Consider the following 20900-nt stretch of genomic DNA (forward strand, 5'->3'; position numbering starts at 1 on the left):
GCGTGGCGGTTATAACAACACTGAGGACCTGGAGACCCAGCCTCTGACTTCTCATCTTGTCATCTCATCTCTTATACTAATATATCTAGTTATATATAGTACTGCTTCTTCGTTTACTATCACACAGTTTTAGTTCTACATTCGAGTTACGACCATGGTTCATCTCGCATCAATCAAGAAAGACGACGACTTCGAGCCTGTCGTCAACCGCGTCGATTCAATAAAGCTCGACACCGTTGAAGAGGATGATTACTCGGCTACCGTCTATGGTTCGCGTTTTGCAACCCAGCAGCTGCCTCACACCGAGATGCCGGATCGTGAGATGCCCCGTGAGGTGGCTTATCGTATGATTAAGGATGAGCTGAGCTTGGATGGTAACCCGATGCTGAAGTATGGCCCTCAAAGTCAAACAATACATACTGGTGCTAACGCTTGCTCAGTTTGGCGAGTTTTGTCACTACTTACATGGTACGTGGGGTTTATGTGACTTTTTAGACTGCGCTTATAGCAAAACAGGAAGATGAGGCCGAGAAACTCATGGCCGAATCGTTCAGCAAGAACTTTATCGACTATGAAGAGTACCCTCAGTCCGCCGAGATTCAGAACCGATGCGTCAATATGATTGCCCGTTTATTCAATGCTCCTACGGACAGTGACACTGACCACCCGATGGGAACCTCCACCGTCGGCTCGTCAGAGGCGATCATGCTGGGCACTCTGGCGATGAAGAAACGATGGCAGAACAAGCGCAAGGCAGAAGGGAAGGACTACTCGCGGCCCAATATCGTCATGAACAGCGCTGTTCAGGTCTGTTGGGAGAAGGCAGCCCGCTATTTTGATGTCGAGGAGCGATATGTTTATTGCACGGAGGAGCGCTACGTTATTGATCCTCAGCAGGCGGTGGACCTTGTCGACGAGAATACCATCGGTATCTGCGCCATTTTGGGCACAACATACACCGGAGAATACGAGGACGTCAAGGCGATCAACGACCTCTTGGTCGAGCGCGGCCTGGACTGCCCAATACACGTCGATGCCGCTAGCGGTGGCTTCGTTGCCCCCTTCATCCACCCGACCCTGCAATGGGACTTCCGTCTGGAGAAGGTCGTCTCGATCAACGTCTCCGGCCACAAGTACGGCCTGGTTTACCCCGGTGTTGGATGGGTCGTCTGGCGATCGCCTGAGTTCCTACCCAAGGAGCTCATCTTCAACATCAACTATCTCGGCGCTGAGCAAGCCAGTTTCACGCTAAACTTCTCTAAGGGCGCTTCACATGTCATCGGCCAGTACTACCAGATGATTCGGCTGGGCAAGCGAGGATACCGCTCGGTCATGGTGAACATCACCCGCATCGCGGATTATCTAGCCGACCAGCTCGAACAGCTCGGCTTTATTATCATGAGCCAGCGCCGCGGTCGGGGACTGCCTCTAGTTGCTTTTCGCCTCCCTGCAGACCGGGGGCACGAGACATTCGATGAATTCGCGATCGCGCACCAGCTGCGCGAGCGAGGCTGGATTGTGCCGGCTTACACCATGGCGCCGAACAGTAACAACATGAAGTTGATGCGCGTGGTGGTACGTGAGGACTTTTCCATGAGCCGGTGCGATCAGCTCTTGAGCGATATTAAGCTGGCCCTAAAAAGCCTGCGTGAAATGGATCAGGCAATGGTGGAAAGATATACGCAGTATGTTTCTCATCTCCTCGTAACGAATGGAGACCAACTAATAGCTGGCAGACACGTTCGCTCGCATACAACCAAGTCGCATCGGGCAAAGCATACGCATCCACACTACAAGAATGAAACGCACTCGCTGCAGGGCAGGACAGGCAAGACGCACGGGGTTTGTTAAATCTGTCAGGCGTAGATATCAACGAACTAGGTGTTTAACGGTCGCAGCGCGTTGGATAGCGGCAGGACGGGTTCTTTATTGATATACTTAGCTCTATCTTGTCCTGGTTCTTACTCGGCCTATTATTAGCACTGGTCCTCTCTTAGCCTCTACGCCGTCATTTCCCCTCCTCAGCTCAGCTGCCGACTATCACTACTAGATCGTCCTGCTAATAATATGCCACCGCACACTCTCGTCGCCTTCGAGGCAGAGAATAATTCTTCTTCTTCGCACAGCCTCGTGTTTGCGCCCAATCACCGTTACTGTCCCACTTGGTGTTCCTCCACTGTTCGTACTCGGTATTATTAGTATTGGTATTTTGAACTCGGCGACTCTTTCATCTTCACCTTCTCACATATCTAATCCCCCTCCTTCCTGCCCCTAACCGGGCCCTCCATCTCTCCATGCCCCTCTTCCGCAGGAAAGAGAAATCGAAGCCGTCCATCTCTTCTCCTGCGTTCCAGTCGGACGAGCATCTTCCTCCTTATCCTCCTTCGTCATCCTCGTCCGCCGCTCCTCCCTTCGACAGTGACGATAGCAGCGGTAATCACCATCACCACCAACAACACCACTTCCCCATCTCCACTCCGCAGCAATTTCCGCCCCATCCCCAGTCTCAATCTCAGTCACACCATTCCAACACTTTCTCGCAACCGCAATCGCAGACGCAATCTCCCTATTCTTGGGGCGCTCGTCAAGCTCCTCCTCCTCGCAATCCAGCCCGCTCCGGCTTGCAGCGGTCTCACACCCAACGTCTCCGTACACCGCCAGACGTTTCCACGCTCTCCAACTCCCACTCCACGATCACGGTAGTCACAAACAGCCCCAGTCCTTCCCCTCACCTCGCGCCACCGCAGTCTTTCGATGGAATCGATGCTGACGTCTCCGACCAGTCCGGGCCCTCATCTCCTACTGACAAGCTAGACGATCAGGAACCTCGCCGGTCTAAACGGAGTTTCTTTTCTTTCCATTCGTCGGCCTCATCCACGTCCGTTCGGGACCAGCCCAGTTTGTTGGAACGCAACCGATCTGTGAAGCTACCCACCCGACGCTCTCAGCCGCAACACCAGCCCCACCAGCAGCAGCAGTCGCCGCAGCTGCCGCAACAATCGCGCTCGTCGTTGGATTGGTCTAGAGAGTATGCGGTAGACGCTCCCGAGACTGAATATCGAACTCCATCCATGCCACAACAGAACTCAGCTCGTGCCCCTGATCCCGCACTCGCCCCTCACACCCGTTCGCCACGTACCTCCCCTCTTCCTCGGTCCAATACAGATCCTCGTCTCGCCGACGAACTCTATCGCCAGTCTTCTGTCGACAATTCCAGGCACGGTGCAGAATTGACTCCGGGAGCGAACCAATTGGACCCCCGCCCGCCTTCTCGACAGTCTCTCGAGCCGCCATCACCGTACCAATTTCCTAGAAGCGAAACATCTTCGGTCACGCAGCTCCCGGCAATGTCAGACCGACCTTCCGGCAGCAATTCGCAAAACCCAGCCCAGCAGCAGGTCTCGAGCCAAAATAACGCGGGCCAACAACAGGCTTCGCTTGACCCGGGGCGCGCTACGCCAACATCAAAAGATCGGAATCGCGATGATCTAAGTGAGGCTGACGTCCGTACGATACTCCAGAAGTATGACGAACTGCGTAAGTCTTCTTGTCAAGAAACGCCGGGTTGAGCGATCTGACAATTTTGCAGAGGCCAAGTACTCCAAGGTAAAACGGTACTATTTTGAACGAGATGCCCAGGTCCAGCAGTTACAAAACACCGTTGCTCACCAGCGTATGGCCGTTTCCCGAACCGTTCTCGACGACAACGAGTACGCCAACCGGTTTGGCCGTCTTGACGGCGCCATCAAGGACCTTGCATTTTCTATCCGCAAAGACTGGAAAACACTCCCCACTTGGCTTTCCGGGTTTGTCAACGAGGATGCTGCGGCCACGGGCACAAAGGAAATGACGGCCATTGGCCGCTCTGTGATGAGCCGCTGGTTGGTAGACGAGGTCTTTGAGCGTTACTTTCATCCGGCCCTTGAGCCAGGCTTCAGTCAGCAACTGAAATCTATTGAAATGACATTGCGCAGACAACATACAAATATTGCGACAGACGAAGATAAAGAGAACTCCATCGCCCGCATCTCCAACTGGCGCCGCACAACGCTCGACGGTCTAGGCGACTCTCTTCAAGGCCCCGCAGCAGACGAATACCGGTCTGGACTTATCAATCGTCTAGTGGATAACCTCGTCGCAACCCTTGTCAGTTATCTCCAGAATCCCCCTCCTCCAGGGATAGACAATGGAGCCCGCATGATCGTGGAAAACGCCGTCGGTATCGCCGAAAAGATCCCTCTCGAGTCCCGAGATATCTGCGTCGAGTACATTCCACCAGGCTCACCGATCCACGAGGCAACGATGAAAATAGAATCCGGTGTTCTTCCCCCCCTCACCAACGTCGCCAGCCCTTCTGACACCCAAACCTCCATCGAGTTACCCTCCAACCGCAGCCCCCACGAAGACGGCCCCGGCAACGCCGATAACGATCGCGATTCACAGCTTGCATCTACGAACCCCAGCGCTCACGATAGCGGTCCAGCCCGTGAACAGCGCATGCGCTCGGTGTTCAGCAACATTATGGGCCGAAAACCGGGACAGGGACCACCACAAACTGGCTCCGGGCCGGGACCTACACCAGCACCTATGGGTAATGATGGCTCCCGTCGCGGCTCGGTGACGCCGGCGGCTCCAGGAGCAGCATCAGGGCCAGGCTCAGGATCAGGACGCATCCGACTTGCGGCGTTTGTTACGGCTGAAGTGCGCGGGCGCGGGCCAATGAACGTCTTGGTCAAAGCACCTGCTTATCCGATGGATTAGTCGGCTTCTGGTGAACATTCTTCATGTTGCACTGGCCGGGTAGACCAGTGATACACACGAAATTTTAAAGTAATGTGGTTTTATTACTCTTGGCTGGGATACGATTGAACTCTGTGCTAATTGGTTAGCCTGCTCATTTAAGCTAACCAGGTGCGGTGTGTGACGATGACTGTCTTGATTGATTTACCATGTTAGCCCATTTCTTGTTCATGATTTAGCTAGGTACGATATGGATTCCACTTTTGTGTTCATCTATTTCCTAATTTTGTCAGTATTGCTTTGCTTCGCTTCTAAAGAGGAGCAAACCTTACCTACTGGACATGAGTATATATACTACATAAACCCTTGACTGGGTTGTCTTTTCTATTGAAGCAAATTATCGTAGAGTCCTGAAAATATACCGATTTTTTTTCCACAGATCTCCTGCATTCTCCCACTTCGGGCTGTTACCAGGCCTTTCGCCTCCCCTAACCCTACTTCCTGTCAGCTTTCTCCCATTTTCCAACCATGAACCTCCATATGAGCTACCCCGCTACACCCGTAGTTGCAGCCACAAGGCCAATCCCCTTGGTCCTATATCATATCCAGAAACAGCAAGAAGAGTTGCAGGTTCAGTGGCAATGAGGAAACCGGAGATGATGCCGTGGAGAGGAATAGCCCGAATCAATCAATGAATCAGTAGCGTAACGCTTATCCGACGAAGCAGGATACATCTTCGCATATAGTAACTCTCATCTCAAGGTATCTGATCATTCATCCTTCACTGTGGACGGAGGCCGTAGTATCCGCTATCTACTTGCATACATGACGCCGCGGCCCCGTTCGCTGGCTCCTGCAGCCCACACCGGCACGGGCCGGGCTTCCACATAATAGCGAAGATCCTCATACGAGCGAGGCTAAGAGCACTAAGACGGCTTCATGCTTTACCTCAAAAGACATGTGATGATATGATGATGCAAGATTTACGTTCCCTCGACCGAAACATGGTTCGCCGCGTTCACGTTCGTCGTTGGCGGTGCGGACTTCTTGAAACGATTCGTGGTATCTGTTAAGTATATGTCCAGTGCCTTCAAAGAGACGGTGAGATATCAGATTGGGAGTTAGGTTGACTTCTCCAATGGGACGCCGCTTGACGGTAGCTTTGATGAGTAGGTAATGCAGGCCAGAGGGGCGTAGATGGAAGGAAGATGCGCCGGGTGGCGCCTGAAGACAGCGGCAACTTTACTTCGTGAACCTTGGAACCCGATGGGGCGTGTGGCCGATGTCCATGGACCGCATGGCGTTCATACTTTTTTATTACTGAGAATAATCAAAGCAATAACTTATTTCCATTCTGGTTAAAACGCGTACAGATCATTAAGTACATTTCAGTTTCCAGCTTGATTCAATTCAGATCCAGAAGACAATATTCAGATCCAGTTCAGTTCTATGTACAGAGACCCAAATAAAAGGTAGTGCGCAAGACGAAGATTTTCAATGCAAATAAGCATTCACAGAATGACAGCAACATTATCGCTAAGCGCGAGCAAAAGGACTCAAAAAGTCAAACAGGACTCTTCGGTAAGGCAGTGCAGTAAATTAAGGATGAAAGCTATGCACGGCTGACAACGTCAATAAATGATAATGCTGGGTATAGCGCCTCGCTCAAACGCCGACGGAAGATGAGAGAAAAAAAGCACTTTTCCCAAATAGGAAATAAATAGGAAGATCAGAGAATAGGTGGCTTAAGCCTTCACGCCCTGAGCCTGAGCAGCCTGTTGCAGGACTCTCGGCCAGCGCGAGATGAATTCCACATCGTCTAGCACGCCCTTGCCCTGGTTGCGGACATATTGCGTGCTGGGGTCAACGCGGTGCTCCCAGTCCCAGAAATGAGGGGTGCCCTTAATTAGCGCGGAGTAGACGAGGCGGCGGCGGCGCTGCGAGCGCAGGACATCCTGCCGAATGCTCTCCAAATCCCAGAGGGAGTGAACCTCCTCCGTGAAGTAGGCGAGGAGCTTGGTTGGGTCCGTAGTCTCGGGGACGGTGGTATTGGATGGCTTGCCTGGGCTAGGAGTGCGCGGGGGTGTTGGGCTTGGGAACGGGTAGTCCTGAGCTGCGTTGCGGTGGCCAAGGGGTGTTGCGCGCGGAGACTCAGCAGGGGTTGGAAGTGTTGCGGGTGCAACTTTGTTGAAAGCAGTGGCTGCTGCTGCTTTGGCGTCCGCTGCGGCTGCCCTTGACGGGTCAGGGAGACCGGCAACGAGATTGACCTTTTCCAGCGGGTCGTTCTGGACGTCGAAGAGCATGGGCGGGTCGATGAGAGAGTAGACGAACTTCCAGCGGCCGCGGCGGATCATCACGACGGGGGACTGAGTGCCCTCACCCATGTACTCGCCCAGCACGGTGTCGGTCTTGACGCCGTCTTCACCGGTCAAGTACGGTACCAAGGAGACTCCGTCCAAGGGGAGTTCTTTGACTAGTGGCGCACCAACCAGTTCGGCGAAGGTCGGCAGGATATCCATGGTCGAGACGTTCTGCGAGATGCGGGCCGGAGCAAACCGGTTGGGTGCGTTGACGATGAAAGGCACGCGAGCCGAGTTCTCGAACCAGGCCATCTTATACCAGAGACCGCGTTCGCCAAGCATGTCACCGTGATCGCCGGTGAAGACGATGATGGTGTCGTCGCGCAAACCGGTCTCGTCGAGCACCTTGAGGAGCTTGCCGACATTGGTGTCAACATATGTGCAGGCCGCGTAGTAAGCGCGACGCGCGGCCTTGATGCGCTCCTCTGGCAGCTCCTTGCCCCACAAGTCAATGCACTTGAGGATGCGCTGGGAGTGAGGGTCCTGCTGGTCATGAGGGATGGCTGCGTGCTTGGGCAGCGGAATCTCAACATCCTCGTACAGATCCCAGAACTCCTTGGTCATAGCATAAGGATCATGAGGGTGGGTCATGGAGACAGTCAAGCAGAAGGGCTGGTCGGTGCGTTGGCGCACATGGTCGTAGAGGTACTGCTTGGACTTATAGATGACCTCCTCGTCGAAGTCGAGCTGGTTGGTGCGCACAACGGGGCCAGCATCCATGACTGAGGACATGTTGTGGTAATAATCGAGACGCACATCCTAATCCAGTCAATTTTTCCAGACTTCCCCTAGTCCATTTCGGGGCATAACTTACCGGCTCGTCCCAGTTGACTGACCAGCCATAATCACCGGGGTAGATGTCTGAAGTCAGGCGCTGCTCATAGCCGTGAAGCTGGTCAGGACCACAGAAATGCATCTTGCCAGCAAGTGCAGTGTGGTAACCTTCGCGGCGCAAGTAATGAGCGTACGTGGGAATATCGGCGGGCAAGTCGGCGGCGTTATCGTATGCACCGATCTTGGACGGTAACTGACCGGTCACCATGACGAACCGGGAAGGCGCGCATAGTGGCGAGTTGCAGTACGCCGAGTCGAAGACAACGCCCTCTTCTGCCAGTTTGTTCAGGTTCGGTGTTTTGATGGGCGAGTGCTTGTCGTGGAAGGCCAGAAGGGGTGCAGCCATCTGGTCTGCCATGATATAGAGGATGTTAGGCTTCCGGGCCGCCATGATGCTTGTCTCTCTCGTGATGAACTGATGGCTGCTATTGAGTACGAGATGGAGAGAAACGAGTATAAAGGAAGAGAAGGAAGACGAAAGGCGGGAGAGGGGAGGCGACGGAGGTATAAGTAAGTTAGCGTATGTGGAGAAGCAGCAGAAATTCACATCCAATGTCACAAGATCATTGATCCCGGATCCATGATAAGCAGTAGAAAGAAAAAGAAAAATGGCAAAAAAAAGGAAAAAGAAAAAGATTTGCCGACCCAGATCTTCGGCGAGTATGTCACCGCAACAATGGAACCATCGTCTCCGCCGATGGTGTGATTGTAAGCAATGCTTTGAAATCTGATCCACTGCCAACAGAGCAGGGACGTTTGAGCAGTCTCTTGCCTCCTGACATGGTGATGACTCTTGTTTGCTCGAGGAGCGGTGAATGCGAAGCCATCGATAGCGGAAGCTGGTCTGGAGGGAATGACGGGGACGATGGAGAAGCGAACCATTAGCGCGGAGACAAAAGAGGCAATCAGGGGCCGTTGATACATGTATTTACAGTGGTTATGGTTCTTGGTATACAGCCGTTGCACGCAACAGGCCTCTTTTCGACTTCATACACCCATTTTCTGCCTCAATGGTGTCTTGTCATCATTTCTCTACTTCTTCCTGTCTATTTAGCAACAGAAAGAACGCACAAAAGAGCCGCGAATGTGGTTGCAAAGACCCCAGACTAAGATTGCCGCTAGCCGGCCCCGTCTCCGTTCGTAAGCTTGGCGTTCGCATCCTCGAACCTCCTGTCGGAATACCGCCAGCCATCGTGATGATTCTTGTCTGAAACACATTCTTCCTCAAGACAACAGGTCATTATGATCATTTTCGAACAAATCATGATGAATTCTTATCTTCTTCGGTCTCGACCATCACCGCCTCTAAATGTCGATATCGCGGGGCGATGGCACCATTGCACTGTCCCCGCTACAGGCCAAGCACGACATCTCCAGCTTTCTTCACCTCATCCCGGGGACCGGCGCCCGGTCTCCTGAAGATCGTGGAGGATCACCGATCGCTCGTTTCATCCTGTAGCACTGCAATGCTCAGTGCAATAGGGATGATCATGATTGCCTTGATCGCCTAGCGGAGCACACCGACATTCTGTTCTCGACATTTCGACTCTTAGAACTCGTGCTTCTACAGTCACCACCAGGTTCAGGTTCAACTCAATTACCCTTATGGACGGGTCATAGTATACTTGGAAGCTAATCTGCAGCTAGCTGGATATAGTTACATAGAGCTCACAGCCCCGGCGTCATAATTAACTTCCCGGCTCCGTTCCGAGAAAAGCAACGAGTGCATAATCTGGCACAATTCAACGTCCCGAGCACGCAATCGCAGTCCTACCACCGCCATAGAATCAGCCACCAATCGCGCCATCCTCCCCGAACCTTGCACCTTGCGTGGGCCTTACAATTTCCGCCGCAAGGGGTACTACACTCGGACCGCGGTCGCTACTTTAGACAAACTACTACTGGCCCGTGGCGACGTCAGATCTTACGAATGTCTGATACTTTCTGAATGACTCGATCTGGGTTTCGGGACGTCTGCGAACGCACGGATACCTAACGGGAGACATTGGATATGGAATTGGCTACTGCATAGCCATGGCCTCGACTGGCTCCATAAACGATTGCACCATCTCTGACATAGCGTTGACATAGCGTTGATCTTACCTTCATTGATGAGATTATGTCAGGCTTCTGGAATCCAGTACTAGACTACATCCCGCAGCGGTTTCAACTCTCCGGGTCCAAAGGGATCTGCTGCCGTCTCGTGAACTTTTAACGGTCGAAGCTCGAACTGCTTCAATTGATAGCTTGATTCAGATAGAGGGGGCTGATGTGGCTATCCCCTATCCATGCCTTCGTAATTACTTTTTTCTCTTTTCCCTTTTGATCGCAGAATGATAGTACGTACGACGCGGCGTATGCATATCTGGCCTCCTCTTCGTCTCCTATTTGTCTTAGAAACAGGATTATTTGGCATCCTAAAGTAGGGGCATCAATCATTCCTTAACAATGGTCTGACGTCAAACCAACAGTGATCGTGGCCAGACCCGCATGCGTCCACTGGTCTCGTTTCCGGAGTGCAAAGTATGCTTACGACCTCACGTGGGGACTAAGTTTAGTTTTAGTTTATTATTTTAGTTAAAAGCATCCGCGCGGAATTCCGTGGGAAAAGTCAAATATTTGTCAAATCGAATTCCAAAGAGAAAAAGATATAGTAGCTGAATCGATCGCTGCTTGACTCCCGCTAAGTTTCAAAGTATATACTCCACTATCTGGTGACCACCAGCCACATTCACATCCTCTGCTATAATAAAAATCCCTCATGGAAGCCCGAATATAACGTCCACTGAGTTTCCCAATGTCGAAGGGAGTCCCGCAACAGTCTCGGATGAAGCCGCCTGACTCAGGAATCAGGCTGAGTCCTGGTTAATCTACCTTGACCGAGCTGTTTCTGTCAGCATGGATGCTCTCTGTGGTGGGCAGTTCAACAGAATAGCTTACCTATAAATCCGACGGATGAACGCATACGCCGTCAGGAACCCAACAGTCCCTGTTAACAAGCCGTACACAGCGCAGGCGAGAAAACTATAGCTGAAGAAGAGCAGACTGGACACAAAGCCCGTAATGTGCAGGTGGAAATAGTAGTACCAGATGCAGTATGCGAACACCCAGAAGGCGCTGCTTCCGCCCGTCAGGAAACTCTGCCACCACCATTGGTAGTCCTAAAGTACTGCGTCAGTTTCGACCTCTCGATTATGGCCTAGTCTAAGGTGCCTACCTCAGCGCAGAGCTGACTGTACGTCGCGATGACTGTCACCTCGCTAACAGTGACCATTAGGATCGTTGTCACGGCGCTCAAAAATCCGAAGACGTAATAGTATCCACTCTTGTCCTGCCACAGATTCTTAAACACGAAAAGAAGCTCAATAAAGAGGACTGCGAAAGGAGCTAAGCCGGTGATAATGGCGCGCTGGACATTATGCAAGTACCAAGGCTGTGGAGGGATCCGGCGCGGAGTTGAGGATGTCTTGGTAGGGTGTTCCCATGGCTCGGCGCGCATGAAACCATACCAACTACCGGCGTACACCAGAGGCACCTGAATCAACAGCCAAAGGAGAACAATGCCAATAAGTGTAACGAATGGGATTGCTGTGCTAGATGCCTGTGCCCAGACGAAAAGATTGAGGATGAAGATGAGGCAGAACATAAGTCCGGGGAAGAGAAGAGCTGTCTAGTCGTACGTAAGCAGGGAACAAAGACCAGGGAAATTATGGCACCCACTATCAGCATATTTTTGCGCCAGCTCTTCCCACCGAATGTCTTGTACAGGCTTCCAGAGAAGTAACCAGAAAACACACCGGCGAAGACAAACAATCCAGTACCAACACTAACAAAGCCACCCCGGTAGCTCGGGTTCAGGATACCCAAGCAGCTAAGAAGCAGCAATCCGGACGTCATGAACAAAAGCTGCATTCCCGATCCAACTAACGGCGCAAGAAGACCGCTGAAATTCGGTACCCGAAACACGTCGGCATGTAGGAGCTTCCAGCCGCTCATATCATCCATGCCATCATCATCAGAATCGATATCTGCCTCTCTTTCCACGTCCGAGGTCTGGTCCAACAGACCCTCTGCCTTCGCAGCTTTCCTAACCTTCCGATCATCGATTGTCCCATCACCTCGGCCTTTTATGTCTCCCTGGATGGTTCTGGTCCAGATGACATACACCGCAACACCAAGCACACCGGAAATGGTCAACGAGTTGAGGACAGCCAACCAGTGCGTCATTGAGCTGTCATCTTGTTTGCTAAAGTAAAGATCCCACCGGTTTGACCATTCAATTGAGTTATCCTCTTTAAAATATACCGAGTACGTGATTGGGATCTTCAGAGTAGCTCCGTCATCATAGTCATCATCTTCCGGGAGGTAAGACGAGCCCGGGTACTTCTGGCGGAGATGTTCCAAATTTGGCGGTATGTATAACTCCAGACCTTCGTGCTCCTCGTGGACGTGTTCAGGGCACCCATCCGCTCCATGATCCTGGGCGCGAATACTCTTCGGAAATACTTCGAACCCCACAACGACTTTACCACCTTCCGGTGCTGAGCGCCAGCGGATGACGATGGTGAAATGGTTGTTGATGTAGTAACGCTGCTTCCCATCAATAGGGGAGAACTCTTGGTAGCCGAGCTTAAACCCAGATGCATAATATTTTCGGCGTCGGTCCACAGTCACGAAGCTTGTTGCCCCAGGCAAGTTGTCGGCGATCCATTCTACGACGTATCCTTCCCTGATAAGCTGTCGGCCCCATTTCACGTCCTTGCGCCCGACCTCCGCTGTGCACAGTGCCTGGCATTCCACGTTTTTGCCCATATGGAGCTCAAAATCCGAGGTCATGATTCGGTCACCGCGCAGGATCTCACCCAGGTTTTGCGAGACGCTTTGTCCAGCACCAAATGGTGACCCGCCATGTGTTCGTCCGCTGGGGGGGCATACGAACGGTAGGTCGAAGTAAGCGTATTGAAGTTGTGTGTGGTCCGAGAAGATCTTGTTGACGAGGAGGGGAATCGATTCATCGTCGTTGTATCGCTTGACTGAGTATCCTGCTCAGAACGAAACAAATCAGTATGTGAACTACGTAGTATAGGACGAGATGACGAACCCGGCAAGTAGAACGCGTAGGAACATGAGGCGAACAATATCCATAGCGACCATATATGAGGGCAGCTTAGCCATCGCAGCCCCATGTCGGCGAGAACCCAAGATGGAGCAGGCGAAAAGTCCAGTATCCAAAGTAGTCAAGTATAGTCAACGTGGCGGCTAGTAAGGGTCAAGGCTAATATTTCGGTCCGCAGAAGCGCGTGCAAACTAAATTCAAATACGATACGACAATAACGCTTCTCTTGAAAAGTGAATAGATGGTATTGGGAGGCAAGGGAAAGTGGTCGAAATGATTCCTGAACCGGCCAGAAAGCGACGTGAATAGAAGGGGTGAGTAGTTTGAAGCTCAAGAAATGCGACTCGAATACTAAGATGATATGAGAGGAGAAGGCGCACGCTTTTGATGTATAACGAGTGGACGCGACAACTAATTGCCTGGAGGTCAAGAACGGAATTCAAACTAGGAAAAGACAAAGGGATGTTCGAGTCGTTGAGGCTGTTTGTTCGTAGGGGGTCGAGACTTGGCGAAGCCGACTCGGGAGTCCGTCTCACATTCCAGGTTTCCGAAGACGCCAACAAACGGACAGGAGAACATCCAGATAACTATCAAGATTAACGCTCAGACTGTCCTCAAAGGTCAATCTTGACTTAAAACGCAATTCTAATCAAATTTATCTAAAGGAAAACGGACATTGTCACGGTCCGTTGTTTCCCTACAGCAATCTGTTTCGAAACCAACAATATATATCAAGTCCTACAGCTTAGTAGAGTTTAGTAGAGTAGATTATTTCCCAGCGTCCTCGACGCCGCCCTTCACCATGCTAGCACGCCATTCAGGAAAAGACCTGAGGTTCTGGTTGAAGTGGCTACGCAGGGCATTTTGTTTGGGGATACTGCTGAGGAAGGGGCAATGGCCTTGTCAAATTGTTTCAAATTCCTCGACTATCCTCCAACTTCTCCGTCAACGACTCCCATACCCGCCTCCATCCCGCTATCAACGGCGTGTAAGCATCGCTACTCAAGTAACTATTAGAGTTGTAAAATTGTTCAACATATAAATATGCGCATTCTACGGGACCATGAACGAAAAAGGTTTATTACACAAGGGTTCTTCAATCAGCAACACGCTACGATCCCAGGAAACACAAAGAGATATCGTGACCGCTAGAAACCCGTCAAATATCCCGCGTCCTCAAAAATGGCACGATTGAAACTAAGACGGATGGCTCAGCAGATATTCCACCGCGCCTTGTACACTGCCCCCTGCTCGGCGAAGAGCTTCAATGTTTCGTTCGAATTCAAAGAAGCCCATATCGTTGAGCTGACGCAGCTGGTCCGCGTATCTCTCTTCTGGAGGCCTGTTGTCCTGCGGGGCAGGGCTGCCAAAGCCAGGACCACCGAACAGTGATGCAAAAGGGTTAGCAGCACCGCCCGCAGGGCCTCCCATTGACTGCATCAACTGTTCTAGCAACGCAGGGTTGCGGAGGAGGGGATTTTGCTCAGGGTCGAAAGGATTCGCACCGGGATTGAAGGGGTTGAAGAAGCCAGGAGCCGGTCTATTCTGCTCAGATGCGGTACCAGTTTCATTTGCTCCTCCCGACTCTGGTTGCGCCGCGCCAGTCTGACCAGCCTGGTTTCCTCCTTGGCTTCCTCCCTGGTTCCCTCCAAAAAGAGCTGCGAATGGGTTGCCAGCGCCAAGGCCCTGGGGCATAAAAGGGTTGAAAAGACCTCCTGGGAGGGTATTGGCAGCATTATTATTATTGTTGCTGTTGTTGTTGGTTTGCGCAGTTCTATTTTCCTCGGGCGTTGTATTGGTGACTCCCGGGGCAGGGAAAGCACTACCGCCACCAAATCCTCCCATTGCTCGTTGCATCTGCATCATATGACGCATCGTGTTAGGGTCAGTCATCATACGGCGAAACCCCTCACTTTGCAGCATTTGACGGGCCATGGGATTATCACGTAGCAGGGGGTTCTGTTGGATCATCATGTCGATCATGGCCGGGTTTTGTAGGGCTTCATTCATCAGAGACTGCACTTGAGGGTTCTCAAGCATATTCAACATCGATTCGGCATCCGGAGGAGGTCCCATCTATGGATGTCACTGTGTTAGCGGACTAGCCCGTATAATTGGAGGACCAAGTGGTTTCCAATCAATGGTCACTTACCCCGCCATCTGGGCCAAACATACCAGCGCCTGGAAGCTGAGCAAACCCGGCATATCGCGCGCCGGTTAAGGCAGCAAGAGGGTTGTTCCCTGTGCCGGCGGCGAGATTCGTTGGGACTCCGGTGTTTGTTGGGTTTGGGGTGCTGCTGCTCGGGGTGGCAGCGGCAGCGGCAGCGGGACGTTGATTGCTGGCGGCGCTCTTTACAAGATGGATGGTGTGCCCGTCTTTGATCTTGTACGTCGCTAAAGTATCATTGTCTTTCAGAACCCGGCCCGAGTAGATCAAGCGCTGGCGCTCCGCCGGGGTGTCGGCATATTCTGATGAAGAGAGCTTCTCCTTCAGCTCTGATACTGGCGTCGAGGCGGGTAATGTGAGCGTAAACTTTGCATCGTTCGAAGCTTTGATATTGAAGGTGATGGGCGACTCCTCCGCCACGGTATCATCCGCCATGGTTAACAGGCTGTGTGTTGGCGGTGGGTGAGGGGTGTGTTGAGGGGGTGGTCCGAGGCAACTCAGGTCACGTCACAAGCTGGTGGATGAGAGCCAGTGGGTTCCAGCAGAAAAAGCAAAGAGGGACGAGAACTCAAGGGAAGAAGTTCAAGATTGAATGCTAATGCAGAAGTCTGCAACCTAATGGAAAAAAAGCGACCTTAGTCGTTATCGCGCGCCAATATGTTTCCGACACTAATGGTCAAAGGCAAAGCCCAGACAGAACCAGGCAGAACCCCATCGTCATAACCTGAACCCATGGACGCAGCTGTCCTGGGATTACACGTATTATTGCCCGTAGCCACTCTAGCACCCGCCGACACTGGTCACAGACTTACAGATCACGCGACGAGTCAAACAGGACAAACACACGCTTGACCTCAGCTCAAGCTCCACACAGCAATTTTTCATCTTCGCGTTCTCAGCACCACAAGTTTACCAGCTCTCTACCTTACCTCTCCTCACGAGGATACCTCGTGTTCGAGTGTCCTCTAACTTGCTGTCTCTCTCTGCAGCAATGGGAGTACTTTTATTATAAAGACACCCAAATTGGCCGCAAGTACATTGTAAACACACCTCGATTCCCCGGTCCGGTCGAGCCTCGACCGCCTAGTCGCCCATCATGGCTACCACTTCGCATATGTTTATGTACTCCCTGACAATCCAGCCGCCAACCGCGATTACTCAGGCTATTCTGGGCCAGTTTGCGGGAACGAAAGAGCAGCAGATTGTCACCGCGTCCGGGTCGAAGCTGACTATTCACCGACCCGATCCTACCCAGGGCAAGGTCATTCCGCTATACACTCAAGATGTCTTTGGCATAATCCGAACACTGGCTGCTTTCAGGCTAGCTGGTAGTAGCAAAGGTATGTTTTTACGTTTCCTCTCAGCGAAAATTCCAAGATCATTTTAGTGATTCGTCAAGCTTCTCGGGCAACATGATCCTTCACTGCCGAACGAGTTCCCTTGAAGGCGGGACGTGGCCCGGTCGATGAAGTGGACGCTCGTTGGCTCGAACAGTGCTGAGATCTGCTTATAGATTACATAATAATTGGGTCGGACTCGGGACGCATCACCATCATCGAGTATGTACCCTCACAGAATCGGTTCAACCGGATTCACCTTGAGACGTTCGGCAAGTCGGGCGTGCGTCGCGTCGTTCCTGGCCAGTATTTGGCGGTCGACCCTAAGGGTAGAGCATGTCTCATTGCGTCGGTGGAGAAGAACAAGCTTGTTTATGTTCTGAATCGAAACTCGCAGGCCGAGCTTACGATCTCATCTCCGCTGGAAGCGCACAAGCCACAGACTTTGGTGTACTCAGTCGTTGCACTAGATGCTGGGTATGAGAACCCCGTCTTTGCTGCCCTTGAAGTGGACTATTCCGAGTCTGACCAGGATCCGACGGGTCGGGCGTACGAAGAAGTTGAAAAACTTCTAGTATATTATGAGCTCGATCTTGGCCTCAACCATGTTGTCCGAAAATGGGCTGATCCCGTCGACCGCACATCATCGATGCTCTTTCAGGTGCCTGGTGGAGCCGATGGCCCGAGCGGTGTTCTTGTATGTGCGGAAGACAATATCACCTATCGACACTCGAACCAAGATGCTTTCAGGGTGCCTATACCGCGTCGCAAAGGCGCAATGGAAAATCCCGAGCGCAAGCGTTGCGTTACAGCTGGTGTAATGCATAAGATGCGTGGGGCTTTCTTCTTCCTCCTGCAGACCGAGGATGGTGACCTTTTCAAGCTCACGCTTGACATGGTTGAGGATGACAAAGGCCAACTCACCGGGGAAGTGAAAGGACTGAAAATTAAGTATTTCGATACAGTACCCCTGGCTTCAAGCCTGCTCATCCTCAAGAGTGGATTTCTCTATGTTGCTGCCGAAGGTGGAAATCATCACTTTTACCAGTTCGAAAAACTCGGCGATGACGATGAGGAGACTGAGTTCAACAGTGATGACTTCTCAGCAGACCCGGCAGCCCCCTGTACACCTGTCTATTTTCAGCCAAGGGGTGCTGAGAATCTGAATCTCGTGGAGGCCATAAACTCTCTCAACCCACTGGTCGATAGCAAGGTTGTGAATCTCTCTGAGGATGACGCTCCCCAGATTTTTACTGTTTCTGGCACAGGTGCTCGAAGCACTTTCCGGACGTTAAAACATGGTTTGGAGGTTTCTGAGATAGTGGAGTCCGAGCTTCCTAGCGTACCATCAGCTGTTTGGACGACAAAGCTGACCAGGGCGGATGAATTCGACGCGTACATTGTGCTGTCCTTCGCAAACGGCACTCTTGTTCTTAGCATCGGTGAGACTGTAGAAGAAGTGACTGATACCGGTTTCCTTTCGTCAGCGCCCACACTGGCTGTTCAGCAGCTTGGCGAGGATTCCCTCATTCAAATTCATCCTCGAGGCATTCGCCATATTCTCGCAGATAGAAGAGTGAACGAATGGCCTGCGCCGCAACACCGCTCTATCGTGGCCGCCGCGACAAACGAGCGCCAGGTTGCGGTTGCGCTCAGCTCCGGTGAGATAGTGTACTTCGAGCTGGACGCTGACAGGTCACTTGCTGAGTATGATGAACGACGCCAAATGACTGGGACTGTAACGTGTCTCAGTCTGGGCGAGGTACCAGAAGGTCGCGTCCGAAGCTCATTCCTGGCTGTCGGTTGTGACGATTCGACAGTCCGCATCCTCAGCTTGGACCCGGACACGACGTTAGAAAACAAGTCTGTTCAAGCGTTGACTGCTGCACCATCCGCTTTGAACATTATTGCCATGGCTGACTCTAGCTCTGGGGGGACCACTTTGTATCTTCATATCGGTCTTCACTCAGGCGTCTATCTTCGAACGGCGCTTGACGAAGTGACCGGCGAATTATCCGACACACGCACTCGGTTCCTGGGATCGAAAGCCGTCAAACTCTTCCAAGTCTCAGTGACAGGCCAGACAGCCGTGCTTGCCCTGAGCTCGCGTCCTTGGCTTGGCTACTCCGATACCCAAACAAAAGGCTTTATGCTTACGCCGCTGGACTATGTTGGACTCGAGTGGGGCTGGAACTTTTCGAGCGAGCAGTGCGTCGAGGGTATGGTGGGTATTCAAGGGCAGAACCTAAGGTATGTACATGGACCCCTGTTTTTACTACTGTTTTCTATGCTGGATCATATGATGAGAACGGAATCATCCCTGAAAGACCATGTGGATTATCTTTCTTTTATTTATACTCCAATTGTTCCTACTGAGATCGCAATTTTCATCCATAATGCGTTTATGAAACACGACGTGAGACTTTCGCTGACGTTGGTGACTAGAATCTTCTCGATTGAGAAGCTGGACAACAACATGCTGCAACAATCCATACCTCTGGCATATACGCCACGCCGCTTCATCAAACATCCGGAACAGCCCTTGTTTTATGTTATCGAGGCCGACAATAACGTTCTGTCGCCAGCAACACGGGCCCGGCTGCTTGAAGACTCAAAGGCTCGCGGCGGCGATACAACGGTCCTTCCTCCGGAAGATTTCGGATACCCTCGCGGTACAGGCCATTGGGCTTCTTGCATTCAAATAATTGACCCATTAGATGCGAAGGCGGTGGTTGGAACAGTCGAGCTCGAAGAGAATGAAGCAGCTGTGAGCATTGCTGCTGTTCCATTTACTAGTCAGGATGACGAAACATTTTTGGTCGTGGGAACTGCCAAAGACATGACTGTCAACCCGCCTTCCTCAGCGGGAGGGTACATTCATATCTATCGTTTCCAAGAAGACGGAAAGGAGCTGGAATTTATCCACAAGACGAAAGTCGAGGAGCCTGCTCTGGCACTTCTTGGATTCCAAGGTCGTCTATTGGCTGGTGTTGGTTCTGTGCTCCGAATCTACGATCTCGGAATGAAGCAGCTGCTTCGAAAGTGCCAGGCTGCTGTTGCTCCAAAGGCTATCGTTGGCCTTCAAACGCAGGGCAGCCGAATTGTGGTTAGCGACGTCCGTGAGAGTGTCACGTACGTTGTCTACAAGTATCAAGATAACGTTTTAATTCCGTTCGTGGATGATTCCATTGCCCGCTGGACTACGGCTGCGACGATGGTGGATTACGAGACAACGGCAGGGGGTGACAAGTTTGGTAACCTCTGGTTGGTGCGGTGCCCGAAGAAGGCCTCCGAGGAGGCAGACGAGGAGGGCTCAGGCGCTCATCTGATCCACGACCGCGGATATCTTCAGGGAACACCAAACCGTTTGGAGCTGATGATCCATGTGTTCACTCAAGACATTCCGACCAGTCTACATAAAACCCAGCTGGTAGCTGGTGGTCGTGATATCCTTGTGTGGACTGGATTTCAAGGCACAATTGGCATGTTGGTGCCATTTGTTAGTCGTGAAGATGTCGACTTTTTCCAAAGTTTGGAAATGCAACTGGCATCGCAATGCCCGCCGCTTGCCGGGCGTGATCACCTCATCTACCGGAGCTACTATGCGCCGGTGAAGGGAGTTATTGACGGGGACCTGTGCGAAATGTACTTCCTCCTGTCGAATGATACGAAGATGATGATTGCTGCGGAATTGGATCGCTCAGTCAGGGAGATTGAGCGAAAGATCTCGGTACGTACATCTTGTCCTTTTCTGCCTTCTTGACGCCCTTTCACATACTAATTCCGCGCAGGACATGCGAACAAGAGTGGCGTACTGATTTAGCGATTATGGCGTTGGCGGGCGCTGGTCCACCGATAATGTTGCCTTTTCTACCCTATTCAATCTAATCTATTACCTTCACTCCTCTGGTCTAGGTACCTGCCGCATCGGCGCTGAATGTAGATTTGCAAGATGTCTCCTGCCTCGCTCGGTCTTCCGTCCTCCTCGGTTGATCTTGAGCTGGATGCAGCCGCTCCAAACACATTTGGACACGCTGTACGAGACAAGAAGAAGGCTCTGCCGTCAACGATCTTTGAGTACGATCTTACCTGCAACCCACGGGTATCATCGTAATTTATAGTTGGGACATTCATCTAGATATACCTTGTAGGCCAGAAATATGAATCAAAAACTGTCAGGAGAATGTTCACCGTTCCTACCCTTCTAGCGGACTTTGCAAGTGCTTAGGACATCGCCTTACTGCGGAGTAAAGACCAGCCGTCCCAGATTCATCAGCTTTCAGCCAGGCAAATATCACTTTTGACCATAGATAACTATTGCTTTAGGTTATACTCAGGATAACTCG

The 20900-nt window shown here is 51.8% G+C and overlaps 7 protein-coding genes across 7 annotated transcripts; 3 read left to right on the top strand and 4 right to left on the bottom strand.

Moving 5' to 3' along the window:
* Positions 1 to 14: 14 nt before the first annotated feature.
* BDW70DRAFT_107497 (glutamate decarboxylase) lies at positions 15 to 2073 on the top strand. The gene is made up of 4 exons (XM_073734437.1): positions 15 to 390; positions 441 to 468; positions 517 to 1685; positions 1737 to 2073. Exons 1-4 carry the CDS (start codon positions 155 to 157, stop codon positions 1849 to 1851), a joined length of 1548 nt encoding a protein of 515 aa, XP_073592382.1. The 5' UTR covers positions 15 to 154; the 3' UTR covers positions 1852 to 2073.
* On the top strand, positions 2049 to 4917 carry BDW70DRAFT_107599 (uncharacterized protein). Its single transcript, XM_073734438.1, has 2 exons — positions 2049 to 3537; positions 3590 to 4917. Exons 1-2 carry the CDS (start codon positions 2295 to 2297, stop codon positions 4759 to 4761), a joined length of 2415 nt encoding a protein of 804 aa, XP_073592383.1. The 5' UTR covers positions 2049 to 2294; the 3' UTR covers positions 4762 to 4917.
* Positions 4918 to 6347: 1430 nt separating this feature from the next.
* Positions 6348 to 8407, bottom strand: BDW70DRAFT_107712 (putative choline sulfatase). The gene is made up of 2 exons (XM_073734440.1): positions 7915 to 8407; positions 6348 to 7859 (listed from the first exon to the last, which is right to left on the bottom strand). Exons 1-2 carry the CDS (start codon positions 8323 to 8325, stop codon positions 6486 to 6488), a joined length of 1785 nt encoding a protein of 594 aa, XP_073592384.1. The 5' UTR covers positions 8326 to 8407; the 3' UTR covers positions 6348 to 6485.
* On the bottom strand, positions 8408 to 8970 carry BDW70DRAFT_107711 (uncharacterized protein). The gene has a single exon (XM_073734439.1). The coding sequence runs from the start codon at positions 8856 to 8858 to the stop codon at positions 8490 to 8492; it is 369 nt and encodes a 122-aa protein (XP_073592385.1). The 5' UTR covers positions 8859 to 8970; the 3' UTR covers positions 8408 to 8489.
* Positions 8971 to 10536: 1566 nt separating this feature from the next.
* BDW70DRAFT_107724 (transmembrane 9 family protein) lies at positions 10537 to 13535 on the bottom strand. The gene is made up of 5 exons (XM_073734441.1): positions 13036 to 13535; positions 11655 to 12976; positions 11152 to 11604; positions 10875 to 11095; positions 10537 to 10818 (listed from the first exon to the last, which is right to left on the bottom strand). Exons 1-5 carry the CDS (start codon positions 13118 to 13120, stop codon positions 10800 to 10802), a joined length of 2100 nt encoding a protein of 699 aa, XP_073592386.1. The 5' UTR covers positions 13121 to 13535; the 3' UTR covers positions 10537 to 10799.
* Positions 13536 to 14032: 497 nt separating this feature from the next.
* On the bottom strand, positions 14033 to 15974 carry BDW70DRAFT_143110 (ubiquitin domain-containing protein DSK2). Its single transcript, XM_073738057.1, has 2 exons — positions 15203 to 15974; positions 14033 to 15126 (listed from the first exon to the last, which is right to left on the bottom strand). Exons 1-2 carry the CDS (start codon positions 15650 to 15652, stop codon positions 14248 to 14250), a joined length of 1329 nt encoding a protein of 442 aa, XP_073592387.1. The 5' UTR covers positions 15653 to 15974; the 3' UTR covers positions 14033 to 14247.
* On the top strand, positions 15968 to 20725 carry BDW70DRAFT_143112 (DDB1/RSE1 family protein). The gene is made up of 4 exons (XM_073738058.1): positions 15968 to 16557; positions 16731 to 18804; positions 19000 to 20284; positions 20346 to 20725. The coding sequence occupies exons 1-4, from the start codon at positions 16314 to 16316 to the stop codon at positions 20370 to 20372; spliced, it is 3630 nt and encodes a 1209-aa protein (XP_073592388.1). The 5' UTR covers positions 15968 to 16313; the 3' UTR covers positions 20373 to 20725.
* Positions 20726 to 20900: the final 175 nt, after the last annotated feature.

The sequence above is a fragment of the Aspergillus foveolatus genome (assembly GCF_047715535.1).
Source record: "Aspergillus foveolatus strain CBS 279.81 unplaced genomic scaffold BDW70scaffold_69, whole genome shotgun sequence".
Lineage (NCBI taxonomy): Eukaryota > Fungi > Ascomycota > Eurotiomycetes > Eurotiales > Aspergillaceae > Aspergillus > Aspergillus foveolatus.

What these genes read in the sequence shown, in the direction of transcription:
- BDW70DRAFT_107497 (XM_073734437.1), top strand. Translation starts at nt 155, where the DNA reads ATGGTTCATCTCGCATCAATCAAGAAAGACGACGACTTCGAGCCTGTC. An exon ending in GTTTTGTCACTACTTACATG is followed by an intron (nt 469 to 516) that starts GTACGTGGGGTT and finishes ATAGCAAAACAG; the next exon opens with GAAGATGAGGCCGAGAAACT. An exon ending in ATGGTGGAAAGATATACGCA is followed by an intron (nt 1,686 to 1,736) that starts GTATGTTTCTCA and finishes AATAGCTGGCAG; the next exon opens with ACACGTTCGCTCGCATACAA.
- BDW70DRAFT_107599 (XM_073734438.1), top strand. Translation starts at nt 2,295, where the DNA reads ATGCCCCTCTTCCGCAGGAAAGAGAAATCGAAGCCGTCCATCTCTTCT. An exon ending in CCAGAAGTATGACGAACTGC is followed by an intron (nt 3,538 to 3,589) that starts GTAAGTCTTCTT and finishes ACAATTTTGCAG; the next exon opens with AGGCCAAGTACTCCAAGGTA.
- BDW70DRAFT_107712 (XM_073734440.1), bottom strand. Translation starts at nt 8,325, where the DNA reads ATGGCGGCCCGGAAGCCTAACATCCTCTATATCATGGCAGACCAGATG. An exon ending in CAGTCAACTGGGACGAGCCG is followed by an intron (nt 7,860 to 7,914) that starts GTAAGTTATGCC and finishes TGACTGGATTAG; the next exon opens with GATGTGCGTCTCGATTATTA.
- BDW70DRAFT_107711 (XM_073734439.1), bottom strand. Translation starts at nt 8,858, where the DNA reads ATGTATCAACGGCCCCTGATTGCCTCTTTTGTCTCCGCGCTAATGGTT.
- BDW70DRAFT_107724 (XM_073734441.1), bottom strand. Translation starts at nt 13,120, where the DNA reads ATGGGGCTGCGATGGCTAAGCTGCCCTCATATATGGTCGCTATGGATA. An exon ending in GGCGCAAAAATATGCTGATA is followed by an intron (nt 11,605 to 11,654) that starts GTGGGTGCCATA and finishes ACGTACGACTAG; the next exon opens with ACAGCTCTTCTCTTCCCCGG. An exon ending in ACAGTCAGCTCTGCGCTGAG is followed by an intron (nt 11,096 to 11,151) that starts GTAGGCACCTTA and finishes GCAGTACTTTAG; the next exon opens with GACTACCAATGGTGGTGGCA.
- BDW70DRAFT_143110 (XM_073738057.1), bottom strand. Translation starts at nt 15,652, where the DNA reads ATGGCGGATGATACCGTGGCGGAGGAGTCGCCCATCACCTTCAATATC. An exon ending in TGTTTGGCCCAGATGGCGGG is followed by an intron (nt 15,127 to 15,202) that starts GTAAGTGACCAT and finishes TGACATCCATAG; the next exon opens with ATGGGACCTCCTCCGGATGC.
- BDW70DRAFT_143112 (XM_073738058.1), top strand. Translation starts at nt 16,314, where the DNA reads ATGGCTACCACTTCGCATATGTTTATGTACTCCCTGACAATCCAGCCG. An exon ending in ATTCAAGGGCAGAACCTAAG is followed by an intron (nt 18,805 to 18,999) that starts GTATGTACATGG and finishes GTTGGTGACTAG; the next exon opens with AATCTTCTCGATTGAGAAGC. An exon ending in AGATTGAGCGAAAGATCTCG is followed by an intron (nt 20,285 to 20,345) that starts GTACGTACATCT and finishes AATTCCGCGCAG; the next exon opens with GACATGCGAACAAGAGTGGC.